Consider the following 18,167-nt stretch of genomic DNA (forward strand, 5'->3'; position numbering starts at 1 on the left):
ATAAGAAAAATACTAAAAAAGAAACTTGACAAGATTTGATTGGACGTATGTGCAAAACTCTTCAGACTGTCAGTGCATAAAAATTAAACCCATAAAGCATTAGTAGATATGAGAAATCACCATATAATAATACTCAATAAATAATCCCTCTACAGTGCAATCTGCATATGAACACCTTATCGATAGAATAAACAAACAATTACAGAAAAAAAAACCCACACAAGTCCTCTTAAAAAATGATAATAAGTTGTAAAGTTGAATCTTGGTCCTAGCCAAACGACAGCCTCACTGAGCACTTGCATTACTATAATCATCTAAAAGAGTGAAAATTATGATGAACCCCAATATCACAAATCACAATGTTTCTTGATACCTCATGTACTTCATATAATAAATATATCAAAAATTGCTCTTCTGACAATCAGACAATGTGTTATGTCCAGGCACTCCTTCAAAAAAATCCCAGTGAGAGCAGCAGAAAGAAAAAAAGAATCCCTGGAAATAGCAATCCCCAAATACCAATACCAATAACAATATTAATTACTAAACAAGCAATTCAAGAACAGATATTCTCATATTCCTCACTTCTCATTCACACTTGCAACATAATAATTATTTAAAGATAATCCTCAATTTCAATTATTATAATCATTATAAGGAAGAGAGGGGTTATTAAAGATGGCATCCAAAGCAATTACAGGTCTTGGGTGTGAATGAACAGAAGCCAAAGGGTCTGTTTGGAATGTTGCAATTGATGGCATAGCAACAGGGAGAGGCCAAGCAAACCCCTTTAGCTCCACCACAGCAAGTGCACAGAGCACATATCTGGAAGCTTCCAAGCTTCCTTCTGCTCTCATTCATCAGCATCATCATATCCATCTTCCCAGCTTCCATCAAAGGCACCATTGGAAATGACCCATTTGCCTCCTAATCATAAAAATGCAATCTTTTTCAAATTCCAGCACTACCCACATGAAAATTCATAAGTGGGGTAAACAAAAAAATGCTAAATCCACTAACCAAATTCAAAAAAATTGGACTTGAGGGTAGAAAGAGAATACTCACATGGACCAAGCTTGCATCATTGGCTAAAATGGACACAAAAATGAGAGAAATGATGAGGCCATGAGAAGGAATCATGGTTGGGTTGGTCACTAACAAGTGCTCCTTCTTGCTCCTAGGTTTGTGTTTGGGAAAGGAGGTGTTAATCTTGTCTTGTGTGAAGAAGAAGCTTCAATTTTGCATATCATAAATGAGTATTTGGCTATTTTGGTGCCTATTTCTGTATAAAATGTTTGAACTTTGGGTTGGTTTGATTGTGGGGGAGTTGTAGTGATCCAAACTAGACTGAACTACAAACTAGAAAGACAATGGAAAATGAATTATGAGTTGGAAATTGCAAGGTGAACACTACTAGCAAAGGAAGAGCAAGAATAAAAACAAGGGTTTCCTTTGGAAACAGAGGCAACAGAGATTGCCCCTATTGGTCTTTAGAGGTGACAAGAGAAGAAGACAGAGAGAAAAAGGATATGAAATGAAGAATATCAGCTCTCCACTCTATTGGAGTGGGTACTCATCTTTATTATTATATCAAGAAAATTAAATTTTGTTGTTTGTCTAAGACTCTAAGTTAAAATGGTTTTCCAAGTTGTAACAAAAGAAATTAATATACATTTCTTAAGGTGCCCACTAGGGTGGGCACTTTGCATTTTGGTCCACCCATGGACCATGATTTATAACCATTAGATTTTAGCATCTTGGAATATTCTCTAGTTGAATGGTCAGGATTTAATAGATGAAAAAAGGGTAAAAATGTAAGTGTAACCCTTCTTCCCCACCCCTTCCCCTCCTTGCCTGAACTGAATCACATCTCCTTCCCTTCATGTTCACTTTCATAAGAGCACTTCTTCTCGTTCTTGCAATTCTGAGTTTATGGGAAACAGATTACACTACTTAAGAAATTTTCTTTTCTACTGATGAAGAAAAACAACTGAAGTTGAAATTGTCAAGATAGAAAGGTAACCCCAAGTTCCAAAACCCATCTCTCTCCCTCCACCTGACCCGAAATCTCTTCCTCACCGAGCTCGTCTGGGACACCTTCAAGCGCGATCTCTCCAGGATCGTCGCACAAGAACACGACAACACCACGAATCGCTCTCTTTCTTACCAACAACGAGAAAGGCAAAATCGAAGTCATAAGCAGTGTTGTGTTTTTCTTGCCATTACTGAAAGTGGGTATGGTCCCGTCACCGAAGTCGACATCGCCGGAGAGGATGGAGGATTTGGATCTGGTGTTGTGGGTCTGGTGAAGAAGGTGCATAAGGGGGATAAGATCCATATCTGGTGAAGGATCTCTTTCTCCTTGAGCACCTTGGAAGGTTTGCGTGCTGGCGCTGTTGTTTGAACTTTGAATAGGTGACACACCATTCTGTAGTAGCTGCTGCTCCTCCAAAGACCCGTAACTCCCAGAAGAACGAATACCCAATGACCCACCACCATTCATACCCACTTCAACATTTGGCACCAAAATCACACAGAATTGAAGTTCTCTGCAATTGAATTGCACTTGAGCAATGCCACTCTCACTTCCAACTCAACCAATATTGAAATTTCTTTTTTTTTGAAAAGCAATATTGAAATTTCTATGCATGTGTGATATGTGTTTGAACAGAAACGAGAGAAATGAAATTGCAGAAGCAGATTACAAAAAAAATTAGGGTTTAATTTTTTTAATAAGTAAATTACTAAAGGGGCCCTTGGTTCATGGGTGGACCAAAATGCAAAGTGCCCACCCTAGTGGGCACCATTTCTTAAAATCTACTTCTACCTATTATCTTCAAACATAACTCTCATGATTTTACTTTTACCTTTACTATATCAACATTTCAATTTTTTTTCTTCATTGGAAAATAACAACATTTATTTTTTAAAACTTACTTCTACCTATTATATTTAATCATATAACTATAAAACTAATTTAAATAAACTTAATTTTATCCAACTTAAAATAAATTGATGTGTTATATTAAGAATTTGTCTGTTTCAAATTAAAAAAAAAAGATTTTTAACCGTCTCAAATTTTTTTTTTCAAAGATTTTTTTTTAAACATGCCACCAACTAAAATTAAATCAAAACGTGCAATGAAATCAATACATCAGTGTTCACCAAATGGTTCGCGGCAGAAGGAACCTCCTCCACCCAAACAAAATCAGGAAATAAGGAGACATTCCTCGCGAAATAGTCAGCGACCATATTACCAGAACGACGAAAAGTACAAGATAATTTGTATTTTATCACATTAGTTTTATTTTTGTCATCTATTTCTTTGGTTTTTTACGGATGTCACCAAACAGTCGAGAAATTGTTACATGTCTCTCCTATTTGTTTGCAATTTTCAAAACAGTTTGTGTTTTTAGTTTTCAGATATTAATTTTTTAAATGTTGAAAAACATGTCATTCAAACAGTTTTCTTCTTCTAAAAATTGTTTTTAAAAATTGTTTTAAAAACTGAAAACTAAAATTTGAATCAAACAAGTCCAATGTCTTTCATGAGATTCAAACTTGTGCTCTCATTTAATGAGGTTAAGTTTGCTTATCACTAAACTAATACCTCATTATGATAGATTTTTGTGATAAGTAATTAAAGATTTTTTTCTAAATTCATTTTTTCAACCCAAATGTGTGAATGTCTTCAAACCTACTAATAAAGATTAAAGACAGAAATATTTTAAGAAGAGTAAAGAAAAACAGAGGCGAAAAACGCGTTTTTCTGTGTCTTTAAACCTAATAAGTCCATTAATGAAAACACAAATAAATGAAACAAAGGAAATTGGTGTGGACCTCATTAATGTGTTAATGTGAACTGAAGTACACTGCACCAAGCACATGAACTTCACACCTATTCTAAATATAGAGAGTATGCAAGTTGGCACTTACATGGAGACGTACATTTGAAAAGACACCATCATACCATATTTATTATTGGAAGAGTTAAAAACGTCTGAAGAAAGATTAGTTGTTTATACAAATATGGAGAAATAGATTTTTTTTATTTATTTTTCTAACAAGTGTCAACAAGTTCGGAAAACAGTTACTGTTCATTCAAACTTTTTTTTTTCCAAATTTTGTGTCATCACTTTTATCGGAATCTAGTTTGTCCATCACTAAACTAACATCTTATTTGTTATGGAGAAATAGATAAATAATAATGATAAGTGTATCAACAAAGAGTGCATACACGTTGGAAGTTGCACCTTATTTTTTTCATCTCTTTTTTTAGAAATTAGTTTTCTCACCATGGTTGTTTAATTTACCTTATGAAATTTAGTTTTTTGGCTAGGCACTGCCCGACTCGCCCGTCCGAGCCCCAGCCCGACCTTGGCTGTGCCCCGACACACATTTATACAAACATAGCCTAAAAAGTAATAACCCTGATTGCAAATCAAGTGATGGCAAGAAGTAATTTACACTTTGTTTGGTTTATGAGAGAAAAAGAAGAGAGAAGATTAGTAAAGAAAGAGAGGTGAGAAAAACAGAAATTATCAGTGATTTGGTATAAAAGAAATAGAGAAAAAAGATAAGAGAAAGAAGGGGTGGATCTTCCCCTCTTTTGTTTGGGTTTAGTATAGAAAGAAAGGAAAAATGGGGAGAGGGAGTGAAAGAGTTACTTTTGGATCAATGACACTTTTGCCCAATCATAAAAATTATCATGAGATTTGGTAAAAAAACTCATGAGGGTATTTTTGGAAGAAAATGCTTAATGGCATGATAATTGTTTTGACGAATATTCTTGAACATTTACTTTGCGTCGAATTTGAAGATATTTTTTTGAACTACCAATTTGAAGATTTATATGACTTCCTTGAGTATTTTTTATGTCTTGTTATTTCAAAATATAAAACACTTTTTCCTCATAATCGTGTGTTGGTTATATCGTGTCATATAGTCATTGACGGATCCACGTTAAGCTAGATGGGGGCATTTGACCCCACCATATTTTCATGTTCAATGGTAGTATATGTATGGCATTACAATAGCAAGTGTTTATTCAATAATTTTCTTTGATATGGTATTATAATTGCCCCCACGAATGCCCTCATGTTTGAAAATTTTACTTATTTTAACCTTTGTTTTCATCCATATTTCTCATTTGTTTTTCCCATATAGCAGTTAGCACTATCAACTTGTACCATCCTATTTCTTTGAATGCGTTTTTCTTCTTAACAAAAAGGCTTGTAATAAAATAAAAAGCAAATATTTAATTATGTTGAGAATTTAAAAAAAAAATGATTAATATTTTGTATATGTACTTTGCTCCCACATACTAAAATTTCTGGATCCGTCGATCCTTGTTTTTTTACTAATATGTCCTTATTACTAGCGGTCATAAATTTGTAAGTTACATTTATTAATCACTACCAATAATTGTTTGCATTGGGCAAAAATGTCTTTTGAAACAAAATAATAATATCCACCTTTTCCATTATTAATATGTACCTTATTTTTTCTCTTATCTTTCACATCTTTCACCTCTATCTATATCATACCAAAAAATTTACTAAATTTATTTATTCTTTCTCTTCTTCCCTCTTCTCTCTTCATATTTTTCTCAATCCATTTTCTCTTCCCACCAAACATATCGGTTAATTTTATCACACCAATCTATATACATATGTAAAGGAGACTTGAGTATTTTGCATTAAATACATCAAGTAATTCCTACCTCTACATTAAAATACATTAAAAATAAAGAATTTCATTTGCAATAAATATATTAGATAATAAAATTAAAACTGAATATATTGTAATGTCAAAAACTATTAAACTACCAACATTAAATAATATATTTATAAACTTATTTATCTTCATTTTTATAATTATTTATATATTAATTATAAAATTTCCTATACATTTAAGTAAAAGCTAAATATAATGTGATAAAAAAATTTAAACATATGTACTTAAAATATTAATTATTCACCTCAAGTTGAGAAAAAAATTAATTTATACACAGTAATATATTTTATATAAAATAAATATATGAAATATCAGAAATAGTCAATGAATAAATGCTTTTTCGTAAAGATATATTTATATTTTTTTTTAATAGTTACATGTGTTGTTTAATATAGATTATAATTTTTTTTGTGTTATTTTATAAAATAATTTTACATACATAAAAAATTAATATATTATAATTATTTAAGTCTTTTAGAATAATCTTTTTATATACATTAAAAAGTGTATAGAGTATACACAAGATGATATTTAGAATAAAATTTTATTAAATAATATTTTTATATGGAAACATTATTTATAATTAAAATTAATTAATTTTATTAATTAAAAATTAGCAAATAGTTTTAAAATTAAAAAGCGCAGCAATAATTTATTAATAAATAATTTATAAAAATATTTTTAAAATTAACATTATTAAGTATGACGTGGATGTAAAAAAGTATGACGTGTGTGTATTTTTTTCATAAATTTTGATCTATTATGTATTAGTAAAAAAGATCAACTAAAAGAAGTACAACAGGGAAAAATAATTAAGGCTAAAATTAAAAAAATAATTAATTTACTAAATAATATTTTAGAATATTAAAATTAAAATTTATTGTAATTATCAAAGTTAAAGCTAATTAATTGTTGATAAAAATTATAAGAAAATGTTGATATAATTTATTTGGTGATATTAAAACCTATTAATTGATTTAAAATATTTGAAATGCACTTTATAATTTATTGTATGTTTAAATAAATACATTTTTAAATTGTTAAAATTATTTCAATGGTAATTATTAAATTTGAATAGTATTAATTATTTACACAAAGAAAACTCTAATACTCATAATGAAATGTTTTAACACAATTATTTTTATTTTATAATAATTTATAAGTAAAAAATATTTAATATATATTTAATATTTTTATTTAAACTATAATAAATTTTATATAATAATGATAAAATTGTAAAAACACCCGTGCAACGCACGGGTTTTATATCTAGTTGATTGTAAAATCAATCCTTACTAAAATTGGCTCTCCGCATTAATGCTTTCACATGAATTTAAAGAAAATAGCTTTCACGTAAATCTTTTAACTATTTAATTTGAAATTTGTCCCTTTATAATTAATACACAAATTATGTGTGCTTTGCCAAATTTTATTGGAAACGTGAGATATGTATATAAAAACTATATCATATAATCCTGACAAAATATTAAACGAACGGGTGAGATATTTTTTCTTTGTCTTGACATTAAGCAATATATAAGAAATTCTCAACAACTCCTTTGGATGTTGTGTAAAGTTATTCTTTGCGTGCTCATCTATTGTTTTATCTAATTTTGCATACTCGTGGTTCAACTAAGAAATTCATCACTAATTGCACCTTTTGTTTTTTTGCTTGAAGTACTAGTAGAAGATAACCAGATACACCTTAGTGCATCCAACCTTTAAATTTATATTCGGTCACGCCCTAAATTTAAGGGTGTCTATGAGTTAGACAACCACTGAATGACTGAAATACCAATCATGAAAACCCCACCAAATTTGCTTATCCCTAACCATGAGGTGTGGTGGTTGTTCATTTTGTCTCTTAACTATAAAACCAAACCGGAGGTTCAATCATTACTTATAGGAATGAAGCACAATTTGTAGTCGTGCGACACTCGACATTTACCACTTAGTTTAAACATTTGCACAAATAAAATTAATCATAGTTATCGGTGGTGAATACTTAGCCTAAAAGAATTTTTTGTTTATCCCTTGGCTTGCATCTTTAGTATGCCAAAAATAAAATTTCATCTATAAATACATCCACATTTAAAAAAAAACTATAAATAATCCTAAGTGGCTCAAATGTGACTCATTCTCCTACTAAATTTATGGTGTATCTTCGATATAAAAAATTAATAATAAATAATAAAATGATAATTATGGTGTTTTTTTTTAATAATGATGATGTATCTCACAAACGTTTTGACAACACATTTGAAAACTCTTTTATAACGGATTCTCGTAATTTTGACACATTGTACTTTTAAAAACTCCTTTAAAATTGATTCCGATGAAAGTGAAGCTTATTAAAAAAAGAAAATAATGATGCTATGACCATTACTCGATAAAACACTCTTTTATTTACTCACTCGGCATCATAGGTCAAGTTGCAATACATGCAAGTTGACTACACTCATCATGGAATATGAAAATTTAAGCAAGCAGCAAAGGGAGTTGGCTTCTCTAAATCAAGGGAATTAGGGTAAAGTAAATATTTACAACTGAACTGAGTATATAACAAATTACGGTGATCTTTATAATGGTATGACTTACTTTCTTTATTCACTTAACATGAGTTAATATGATAAAATAGAGAACCAAATTCAATATATTTTTGTTTTCAGCTATGCTCAGAAAACTAGCACAATAAAACATACTAGTCAAGATTTAGCTGGCAACACAAGAATGCATTAGTGGATATGAATAAATACTCTCTTATGAATAAAAAACTTAGGAAGAAAGAAAGAATAAATTGACTTAAATACCTCCATCTGCATAAGCTTATAGATAAAAAATACTGGAATTAGTGGGCAACACACCAAATACGCATATATTCAACAGAAATGTTATTTCTGAAAAAGCCTCCAGAAAATATTTAAATTCCTGACTAAGATTTAGTTAAAAGTGGAATATTAACCAAACTCCAAGAAGAAATGTCACATTTGCATTGAGGCATGATATCTGCAAAACAGCTCATAATTAAAATGTGCTTCTGCAGCCACCAAAATTCATAAATTAAACACTTCACCCTTTAGCTGCAAAACAGAAATCTGTCCAAGACAATCAATCAGTGCAAAATAGATCATGGGAAAGTAGAATTACAGATAAATCCTAGAACAGTAGCTTTTATCTTGAGCTCGGACCAATCACACCAAGTAACCCCGGTGATAAGATGCCCATTAATGGGTAGACCAAGATGAACACCAACATCCTGTAATATATGGTGTACTCCGAACGGCATATGAAACGTGTGCATCTCCTCCGGTCAACATCGCTCCACTATGACTGATATTAAAACTTTGTCCAATTTTAGAGTTTCAGCTAAGGCGACCTCGTAAAAGTGGGCTTGATGAAGGTGGTTTTCAATTGCCGCAAGAACACCATGTCAAAAATCCTGACATTTTCTCCCATTAATAATTCTATCTTGTTGGTTCCAAACACAACTCGGCACGTGTTTGCCCTAAATTTGCAGGTACAACGGGCTCTGGTTTCTTGGACCAAGATTGATCACTCCTAATCAGCCATTTTATCTTGAGAGAGGGGTGAGAGTTGAAGGAGATTGAGAGAGAGTTGAGTGAAAAAAGGGAGCCGTGACGGTCTATTCGTAGGGACTTCAGACCACCACAAAATGCTCCGATTTGCAAAAAAAGTTGTGAATTCAGCATGTGATTCATTCAACGCTGACACCCCTGCCAACTATTATACATCAACCTCAATTTGCAAAAAATTGTGTGAATTCAGGCCTGCCACGCTGCTTCCCCATCAGTCAGCCATCTCGCGTCCCCCTGTCAGGAATTCACAGTTTTGACCGAGAATCGACCAAGGCTACCACTGAAAAGGGCGCAGGCCTTGGGAATGTGAGGAATGTTCTAGCACCTAAAAAGTGTGCAGGGGATTCCCTTCAAATCACAAAAAAAGTTGCAAATTCAAACAGCCTCTCATACACATACATCAGATCCAGCATGTGAAAAACTACCCCAGTTTGCTAAATAATTTTTTTACACCCTTCTTTGCTAATTTCTTTTCATATTATTCAAAAAAACCAAAATATTTATATTCTTGACTAAGATTTAGTTAAAAATGGAATATAACCAAACTCCAAGAACAAATGTCACATTTGCATTGAGGCTTGATATCTGCAAAACAGCTCATAATAAAAAACTGCTTCTGCAGCCACCAAAATTCACAGATTAGACACCTTACCCTTTAACTTCAAAACAGAATTCTATCCAGGACAATCAATCACTATAAAAAATTCATGGGAAAGTAGATTTACAGATAAATCCTAGAACTGTAGTTTTTATTTTGACTTGAAAGTAACACATCCAATAACCAAGATTTCCTTGGACTGCTGTTAAATTCTGATATGAATGTACAAAAATTTGAAAAATAAAAGGATATTGACCCTACTGTTGGCTTGCCATTGAAACAGTGTTGTTAATGGCAGATCACGGATTATGGCAGTTTATGTCGGAATACCGGCCATCAGTTTATGTCGGAATACCGGCCATCGCAGCTTGCTGGAATTCCTCCATGAGATTCCACCATGGCCAATATTTGACAACACTGCATTGGGAAAGACTTCTATATACATACATTGTAGACAGTACAAACCCAAATGTTTTGAGAAAGAGAATGTCTTTTTGCTTTGAATTTTAAACCTGCATTAAACAAAGATTCAAGCAGGAGCCGAATATTATCATCTTACATTCCCAAAAAGATTTTTTATTTTTATTTTTTTACATATAGGGAAAACTTCAAATAGATATACTGGTTTAAGGACTGAAGAAATGTTCACATTGGATTTTTCCCCAATGTGACAAATATTTGTGAATTTTATACAATATGGCAGCAAGAAATCCAGAACAGCTGAACTTGTCAACTGCTTCAGATAGAAGCTTTGATAGAATCAGGTTGACATGAAATCTGTACTTTGTACCCTGTACATCTCCAGCAATGGAAAAATCAATTTACAGATTACCCTTTTCCCCCCTGAAAAAATTTTGTAAAATTCAGATGACCCATTTCCAAGAGACATCATCATTATCCCTCATCATCACCAGAAGGAACATGTCTTGTCTCGGATATTGAAACCCTCCTTGGCTCTTCTGATGATAAATTTAACGCAGCGGTTCCCGATGATGACGAACCCAAAAGACGCCGTCCTGAGGCGTCAGCCGAAGGTGGTGCAGATATGTTGTAGGCGAAGATTCCCATTGGGTGATCAAACTTGCAACTTGGGCCAAATTTGCATATGCCGTAACGTGAATAGAAGACACACAAAGGTTCTCCCTGTAGGAAATGGAGCACTGCCTCTATCAGCTTGTACCAAAAGATCAAATTAATTGTAAGAGAATACTGATACAAGTATGTGCAGATCAAAAACAATTTTCTTTTATGCATTAACTCACTTCACCCAAGATAAAAAAGACTAGTTCATTTACTGGACAAGTGAATAGTAAAGTAACAAATCAAATAATCCACAAGCAAAATTAAGAAGTTTCATTCTTTTTAAGGCTTCAACAAACTCAAAAAGCTACCAGAACTATAATGAAATGTAAATTCACAAATAAAATAATTTGAGAAATGAAAAATAAGCTTTGGCATATGGATCACAGTAGCAAGAATTCAACTCACAGGACGTAGAGGAAGGCCAAGTGGACTCAAAATGCAGTCAGGAGCAGGAATCGCCCTCTCACGTGGATGATGGAAACGACAGACTGCACCGAACTTACAATCTCCGGTTTTCATGTAGAACTGGCATTCAGGCTGACCAGGTCTCTCAGGAAATATGTTCTCCCCCTCCAACGCGTAGAATCCTACAGGTACAGAGCCAGAACGGAATTGAGAATATGCCCCTTGTGATCCTGTATTTTCTGGATCACCTTGGCGAGAAGTTCCATAGGCTTGATCATTTCCCATTGTTTGCTGTGGACTGTCTGGTCCCATTTGACCCTGGAAACATCAATGTTTCATTAGGATTTTGACACATCTCAGCAATGGCATGTTCTGGTAAATCAGGTGAGTGCATATCTACCATGTTGCATTTTATTGAAAGTTTAAAGAAATGTTTACCATAAAATTATATAGATGAATCAGATATCGCAAAAGCGTTATATGAAAACACATAACAATTTAATATTTAACATGCCTCCACTCAAACAAGAGTCTCTTGCACTTGAAGCATGGATGATAACATGCCAGCTCAATCTTGTGTAATTTCTTTTTTATTTGGCAGGATGGAGTTATAAGAATCGAATTCTAAACCACATTGTCACACAATTGAAATCTAGACCATGTAATGAACCAATATTCCAAAAGCATAAGTTGTTAGCTGAAAGCATGAGAATGATATTTTGTATCTAACAAGTCCCCTCTCATAAGATCCTTTTAGACATAAAGCATAAATAATCACATCCAAACCTACCTAATGCAAAAATCTAACTTTATTTAGAATTTAGAATAATGGGAGAGACAAGTGTTGAGAAAGAGAAAACGAGGAGGCATTGAGGAAAACAGTGTGACTGAATTACACAGCAGAGGATAATACGCATACTAAAAGTTATAAATACAAGGATTTACCATTACCATTATCACAGTAATATATAACACCTAACCAGCCCATAATTACCCTTTACATTGTGGGGGAGCATGCTAGTATCTATGTTAGGAGAATTTGAACAAAAGAGTTTGTTAGTGCAATTAGAAGTTGTTACAGGCTGTTATTATGGTTAGTTTGAGGTCTGTTAATTTAGTTAGGGGATTTTATAGGTTGCAAAAGGGGGCCTATAGGTTACACAAAGCCTAATTGGTAAGTAACAGGAGAGTTTAGGCATTGAGTGTTTGAGAGTTAGAAGAGATCAGAGCCTCTTGAATTACTCAAGTTAGTTCATCTTCATATGTCTGCACCTACATTGGGTCCAGGTATTAATCTTGCTTCTTTCATGAATAAAATCACTCTTTGTTTCACTTCTATTACCAGTGTAACACACTCTGATGACAAAATCCTTGCCCTGTAGTCAGCCACAAGCATAGAATATCATGTCTTTCTATTCCTTCCTTATAATCTCTAAGAAAGAATGGATGCGCTTACATTGTACGCACTCCACCCAGGCACTGAAACCACTCCTTGAGGTAGAATTAAGGGTGCATAACTTGAAGGGCCTTGCCAGCGTGGACTAGGGATATAGGATGAACTAGACCAATTTGTAATCCCTGCTGCATACGACTGCTGACCTGGCGTTGTTGGAGATTGGACGGTAGGATAAACAGCAGAACTCTGCATTGAAAGCACCATATTACTTGGTTGAGGATGGTGAAATTTGCAAGTGTTCCCAAATTTGCATTGTCCGGTTCTAAAATAATATGCGCATTCAGGCTCATTCTGCGTCAACAAGAAATAAAGAAAATATAGAATTAGACTAATTAATATAAAAAATAGCTCAAAAGATTCAGGTGTCAGATATTAAATAGAAGTATGCAAGGCCACAAAACTTTAGAAAGCATAAATAAGACAGGAGAAGTATTATCTGGGTCAAAGCTTTTCAGTCTAAAAGTGTGTCAGGAAGGTTAATGGTGTTAAACCAAATGAACAATGAAACAAGACTAGGCCACAAAATGATTTGAATTATTGTCTTAGCCAGGCTTGTTAATAGCGCGCTATAGCGGCGCAATAGCCTATAGCGTAGCGCCCTGGGGGCTCACCGCTACTCCACTATTCACCGCTATTTGCTGCTATAGCGCCGCAATGTCGCTCGAAATAGCGTTTTTTGGGCTTGCCGCTATACTACGCTATCCGCCATTAACAACCCTGGTCTTAGCTGTGCTTAGTTATCAGAGGTAAATATTCAGTACTCACTGGGCGGAGAGGATAGCCTAAAATATTCAAGGCAACTCTTCCAGCAATCCCAGCCTTGTCTTTAGGATGATGAAATCTGCAAGTGGCTCCAAATTTGCAAGTTCCTGTTTTCAGATAGTACTGGAAAGTACAAAAAATGGATCAGCATTTGTAATATCATGAATGCTCACTTTAAATACACAAGCACATAAATATGCAGTGTCAAGACCAACACTAGTTCTTAATAGTATAAGGTTAATCTTAACATCCATAAAGTGTTATCAAATATCCGCCATGGCAGAATCTCATGTCAGTTTTTTGGCTCTCCGCCATGGCCGATATCCCGCCATAATCCACCATGATTGCTTGTAAAAAATTGCATGTTTTTGGCTCTCCGCCAAAGTCAATCATCCGCCATTAACAGCATTGCATCCATATTACTCATAAAGAACATAAATTATAAAAAATGAAAAAAGAAATTCAGGTATAAAAATTTATAGTTTGATAAGAAGTTATTTTCAAGATTTTTCAGCTCATGGAGATATCAATGATCAAGAGTTGCTAATAGCATATAAATGTATATCATATACCTAAGTAGAATAAGTAGTTCTTAAGACAGATAAGTTTAAAAAAAAAAATTAGTGAGAGACACAGATAAGTTTAGGGAGAAAATATTAACGCAATTCAACACGTTAATCAGTTAGCTGGTTTTTAGTCAGATGAATGCTACCAAAACCCAGCTGCCTTAAATTTTAGGTGAAGTCATGCATACAGAAAGAAAATTCAAACTTGACTACCTTTCTATCTAAAGTGAGATGAATCTGATTAAGTAATTCTGTTCTGATACAAATCATTCCATGTTCTACAAACCATTCATCCTTCAATAACTATATGTATCTATTGTTTATGTGGATGGTATCATTAGCACAGTAAACAATAAAAAAGGCATTAATCTAGAATAGCATTTATCTGAAAACTTTCAAACTAAAAACTTGGGTGAACTTGCCACTTTGTTGGGATTGAAGTTATGCAGTCAAATACATGTATTATCATTGTTCAAAGGAAATATAGTCTTCTTGGAAGAAACTGGCCTGCTAGATTGCACAGGCGTTCATATTCGATGTATCCAAATGTTAGCTTCTAACAGACTAGGAGGATCCTTTCTGAGACCCAAGGAGATGTCATAGATTAGAGGGGAAACTTATCTCGCCATGACCTTTGTTGTGAATGTTAGGTCAATTATTTAACTCTCCATGTGATAGCCATTGGAATGCAACAATTTGGATCTTGATATATATCAAGAGCCCTCCCGATAAGGGATTGATTATAAGAGCAGAGGACATGCAAACATTGTTAGGTATGTGGAAGCAAATCGGGCAAGTTATCCTAGAGATAGGAAACATCTTCTAGGTATTGTGTCCTTATTGCTGTTGAGAGGTCCCACATTGACTAGAGACATGATCAAATAAGTCTTCATATAGGGTAGAACAGTCCTCGACTATGAGCTAGCCTTTGGGGTAGAGATAGGCCTAACCCGAATTCTAAGAGGGGATCCTCATCTCATGGAAAAGCAAAAAATAAAATGCACAGCTGTGAGAACAAGTGCAGAAGTAAAGTATCGATTATGGCTCTTGCAAGTTCTGAACTTACGTCTTTAAAAACAGCAACTTCAAGGGTTGAGGCAAGATAAGTCCTAATACATGCAAGCATCAGTTTCAGACGATGTGTAAGTTATTATAGATGACATTTGTGTCTCTTATCCACGCAATCAAGGAGTGATCTTGATGGGGATTTGAACTTATCAGAATTAAATATAAAATACAAGAGGCTAATAAGAAATCTCTCGGGCAACTCAAAGATTTCAAGTTTACAATTTTGAAAAATTATAAAAATCCGCCCCAAAAAAGAAAAGTTCAGAGCATGCACATGAACAGGCAATATGCACCTTATGCACTCATTGAGAAACAAGTACATGCCTGACATTCTGGCTGCCCTATCCTTTCTGGGAACTCGCCTTTCATCCGTGCAGCGGCAATAGCCTGATAGTTTTCAAAAATAAAAAATATTAGGTATCATTATTGTGTAAGTAATAATGTGTGATCAAAATGAGTGAAAACAGATAAAAAAATTACTTGTGAAAAGAGCATGTGTAAGTCGGGGGGGGGAGGGGGGGATGCTACACACTCAAGCAAAGTTATATCCTCACAAAGTGAGTATGTACTTTTTTTCTAATTATAGGAAACAATTTGTTGAAATGCATTGCGCAGTTCATACCAGTCTCCTGTTCGGAGGGTGATTAAATCGACATGTTGCTCCAAATCTACAAAGGCCAGTTCTGATGTAATATGAACAATCTGGTTCTCCTGGATGCTCAGGATAAGGACCTGAATCCATTGTTTCACTTGACCTCAAGCTCATTTGCCACATTGCATCTGAAATAACATGATATGAACAAGTCAATTTCTCAGAAGACACATCAACTAACCATGCATGTTTGAAAATCTTTATACAAATGATTCTGAAGCCAAAATCAAATCTAGGGAGAAGCTTCTGAGTAGTTTCTGGGTGCTAGAGTTGATTATAATGTATTTGTCATTTTGATATAAAGAAACTCTGAGATTGATGTATCTGTCATTTTGATTATCTCAGTGTATTATATAAACTTGACTTTGGCTTATGAATATGTAGCTGACAAATGGAAGAACAAAATGCTCCAACTCATGCATATACCCATGGAAAAGTCCTTAATGGCCCCACCCTGTGACGAAAAAGTTACTGAGACAGAGTCAAAATTAAAAAATTTGAACCATTCTAAGAACCCAGTTGGAATGCTATGAAGAAACCAAGGCTTTTTCAAAAGCTGCCATACTCTAACTACACCGTAGTTTCTTTAATAAAAACATAAAGCAAAAAGGCTTCAAGAGTTCATAGATTAATAAATAGCTTAAAATATTCATAGATTTGAAAAATCTAAAAAGTTTCCATAAGTTGGACGACCTCCATTAATGATTGTTAAAGTGTTGAATAACAACAATTTATCATGAAGCTACTAGAAAGCATCTAAATATAAAATTACAAAACTAAAACGAAATACTGGTTTGAACAAGGAAAGCAATGTTAATTTCAATCTAAGAGAAGTATTAATAACATGTTTCCATCAACTAAGCTAATTTTTCCAAAATTAATTATCAATTATATCACTTACAAGCTATTACACACTCTTCTCTCCCAGAGTTGATTTTGGTTTTAAAATCAATTGTATGTACTAAGTGAATGTTTGGTTACATGGTGGGGAACCACAGAAAGCCAAAATCACAGTAGACAAAACCAACTTCCCTTAGCTTAAGCGGTTATCTACCGTGATTTTGATTTCATTGTGGTTTTTTCCCCGTGTATCCAAACATACACTAAAAAAAGAGTTGTTAGTGTGATTGTGCAAAGCAAAAGCGACAGAAAAAGTAGCTTCGGTTTTTTTTTTTAGTTCAGTAAAAAAAACAGCATGAGCATGAGCATTCTCAAAGAACATCAACAGAAGCATTGGAAAAAAAAACAAAAAAAATCCAAGCTGGTCCATAGTTTGATACACGTAAAACACAGATAGCAGAGACAAACGAATCAAGCATCTCAGATCTCAGAAAATCACATGACAAATCGAGAATTGACTATAAATATTAATCAGTGACGACGATCATCCAATCAGCGATTGAAATAAGAGAGAAAAAGAAGAATCAGATTGAAGTGTGTAGAATGAAACAAAAGAAGAGAAGAAGAAGAAACCTTGAGACATGGAAATTGCAGCATGGAATTCCATACACGCTTATCATCACCGAGCTGTCACACAACACACAGTCACAGCACCCGTTGTTTCGTTGCTCATTCACAGTGACCACTCACTCTAACACGATCAACCTCCACTTCACAAAAACAACAACGACGACGACGAAGACAATAATAAATAACAATAATATTATTAAATAATATTAATAAGTATTACTCTTATTATTAAAAAAAATAAAGAGAGAGAGAGAGTGTGCGCGCGTGTTTATGTAAACTCTAAACTGTGAAGAAGAGAAGAGAGGTAGCGTTGTGTTGTTGAGTCCACAAATGAGAAGAAGGGAATAAAAAAGGAACGAACCAACGAGATACCGCACCAACCATGTGTTACTGTTACTAATGCTTTGCTTTCATCGCTTTGTTTTTTTTACGTTTATTTTTCCTCACCCCACAAACCTCATCTCTTATTATTTCATTCTTCTTTATTGCTTTTCATTTTTTTATTGTTTAATAATCCACAGATTTTGACTTTCCTACCTTTTTTACGTCAATATACCCAATTCAAAATAAAATATACTTTACCCCGCACACGTTTTTCCTATTAAGAAAAATTGTTTACCACAAGCTTGCTTTTTCTGTCAGCTCAATGAAAAGTGAATTTTAACATCATATCATTTTAGATTAATAAAAAGAAAATTAGTATAGGGATTGGCCAACAATCTAACCCCTATACTTGAACCTCAATAAGATCAACATTCGTTTGACATACTAATTA

At 33.6% G+C, this 18,167-nt stretch overlaps 2 protein-coding genes across 3 annotated transcripts; both read right to left on the reverse strand.

The window, feature by feature from the left end:
- Window positions 1-516: 516 nt before the first annotated feature.
- LOC130728329 (uncharacterized) lies at window positions 517-1,566 on the reverse strand. Its single transcript, XM_057579769.1, has 2 exons — window positions 1,066-1,566; window positions 517-927 (listed from the first exon to the last, which is right to left on the reverse strand). The coding sequence occupies exons 1-2, from the start codon at window positions 1,138-1,140 to the stop codon at window positions 673-675; spliced, it is 330 nt and encodes a 109-aa protein (XP_057435752.1). The 5' UTR covers window positions 1,141-1,566; the 3' UTR covers window positions 517-672.
- An 8,900-nt stretch (window positions 1,567-10,466) lies between these two features.
- On the reverse strand, window positions 10,467-17,712 carry LOC130728330 (zinc finger CCCH domain-containing protein ZFN-like). 2 transcript variants are annotated; one of them, XM_057579770.1, is made up of 7 exons: window positions 17,396-17,712; window positions 15,893-16,050; window positions 15,595-15,657; window positions 13,640-13,759; window positions 12,875-13,165; window positions 11,419-11,736; window positions 10,467-11,073 (listed from the first exon to the last, which is right to left on the reverse strand). In XM_057579770.1, the coding sequence occupies exons 1-7, from the start codon at window positions 17,427-17,429 to the stop codon at window positions 10,825-10,827; spliced, it is 1,233 nt and encodes a 410-aa protein (XP_057435753.1). In that variant the 5' UTR covers window positions 17,430-17,712; the 3' UTR covers window positions 10,467-10,824. The 2 variants fall into 2 exon arrangements, with proteins under 2 accessions (XP_057435753.1, XP_057435754.1); XM_057579771.1 differs by lacking the exon at window positions 17,396-17,712 and adding an exon at window positions 17,262-17,347.
- Window positions 17,713-18,167: the final 455 nt, after the last annotated feature.

The sequence above is a fragment of the Lotus japonicus genome, chromosome 1 (genome assembly GCF_012489685.1).
Source record: "Lotus japonicus ecotype B-129 chromosome 1, LjGifu_v1.2".
Taxonomy (NCBI): domain Eukaryota; kingdom Viridiplantae; phylum Streptophyta; class Magnoliopsida; order Fabales; family Fabaceae; genus Lotus; species Lotus japonicus.

Excerpts from the sequence above, each read along its gene's own strand:
- LOC130728329 (XM_057579769.1), bottom strand. The coding sequence starts at position 1,140 with ATGATTCCTTCTCATGGCCTCATCATTTCTCTCATTTTTGTGTCCATT. Across the intron at positions 928-1,065 it reads ATGATGCAAGCTTGGTCCAT|GAGGCAAATGGGTCATTTCC; the intron begins GTGAGTATTCTC and ends TTTTATGATTAG.
- LOC130728330 (XM_057579770.1), bottom strand. The coding sequence starts at position 17,429 with ATGGAATTCCATGCTGCAATTTCCATGTCTCAAG. Across the intron at positions 16,051-17,395 it reads TGCAATTTCCATGTCTCAAG|ATGCAATGTGGCAAATGAGC; the intron begins GTTTCTTCTTCT and ends ATGTTATTTCAG. Across the intron at positions 11,737-12,874 it reads CTGGGTGGAGTGCGTACAAT|GGTCAAATGGGACCAGACAG; the intron begins GTAAGCGCATCC and ends TGATGTTTCCAG.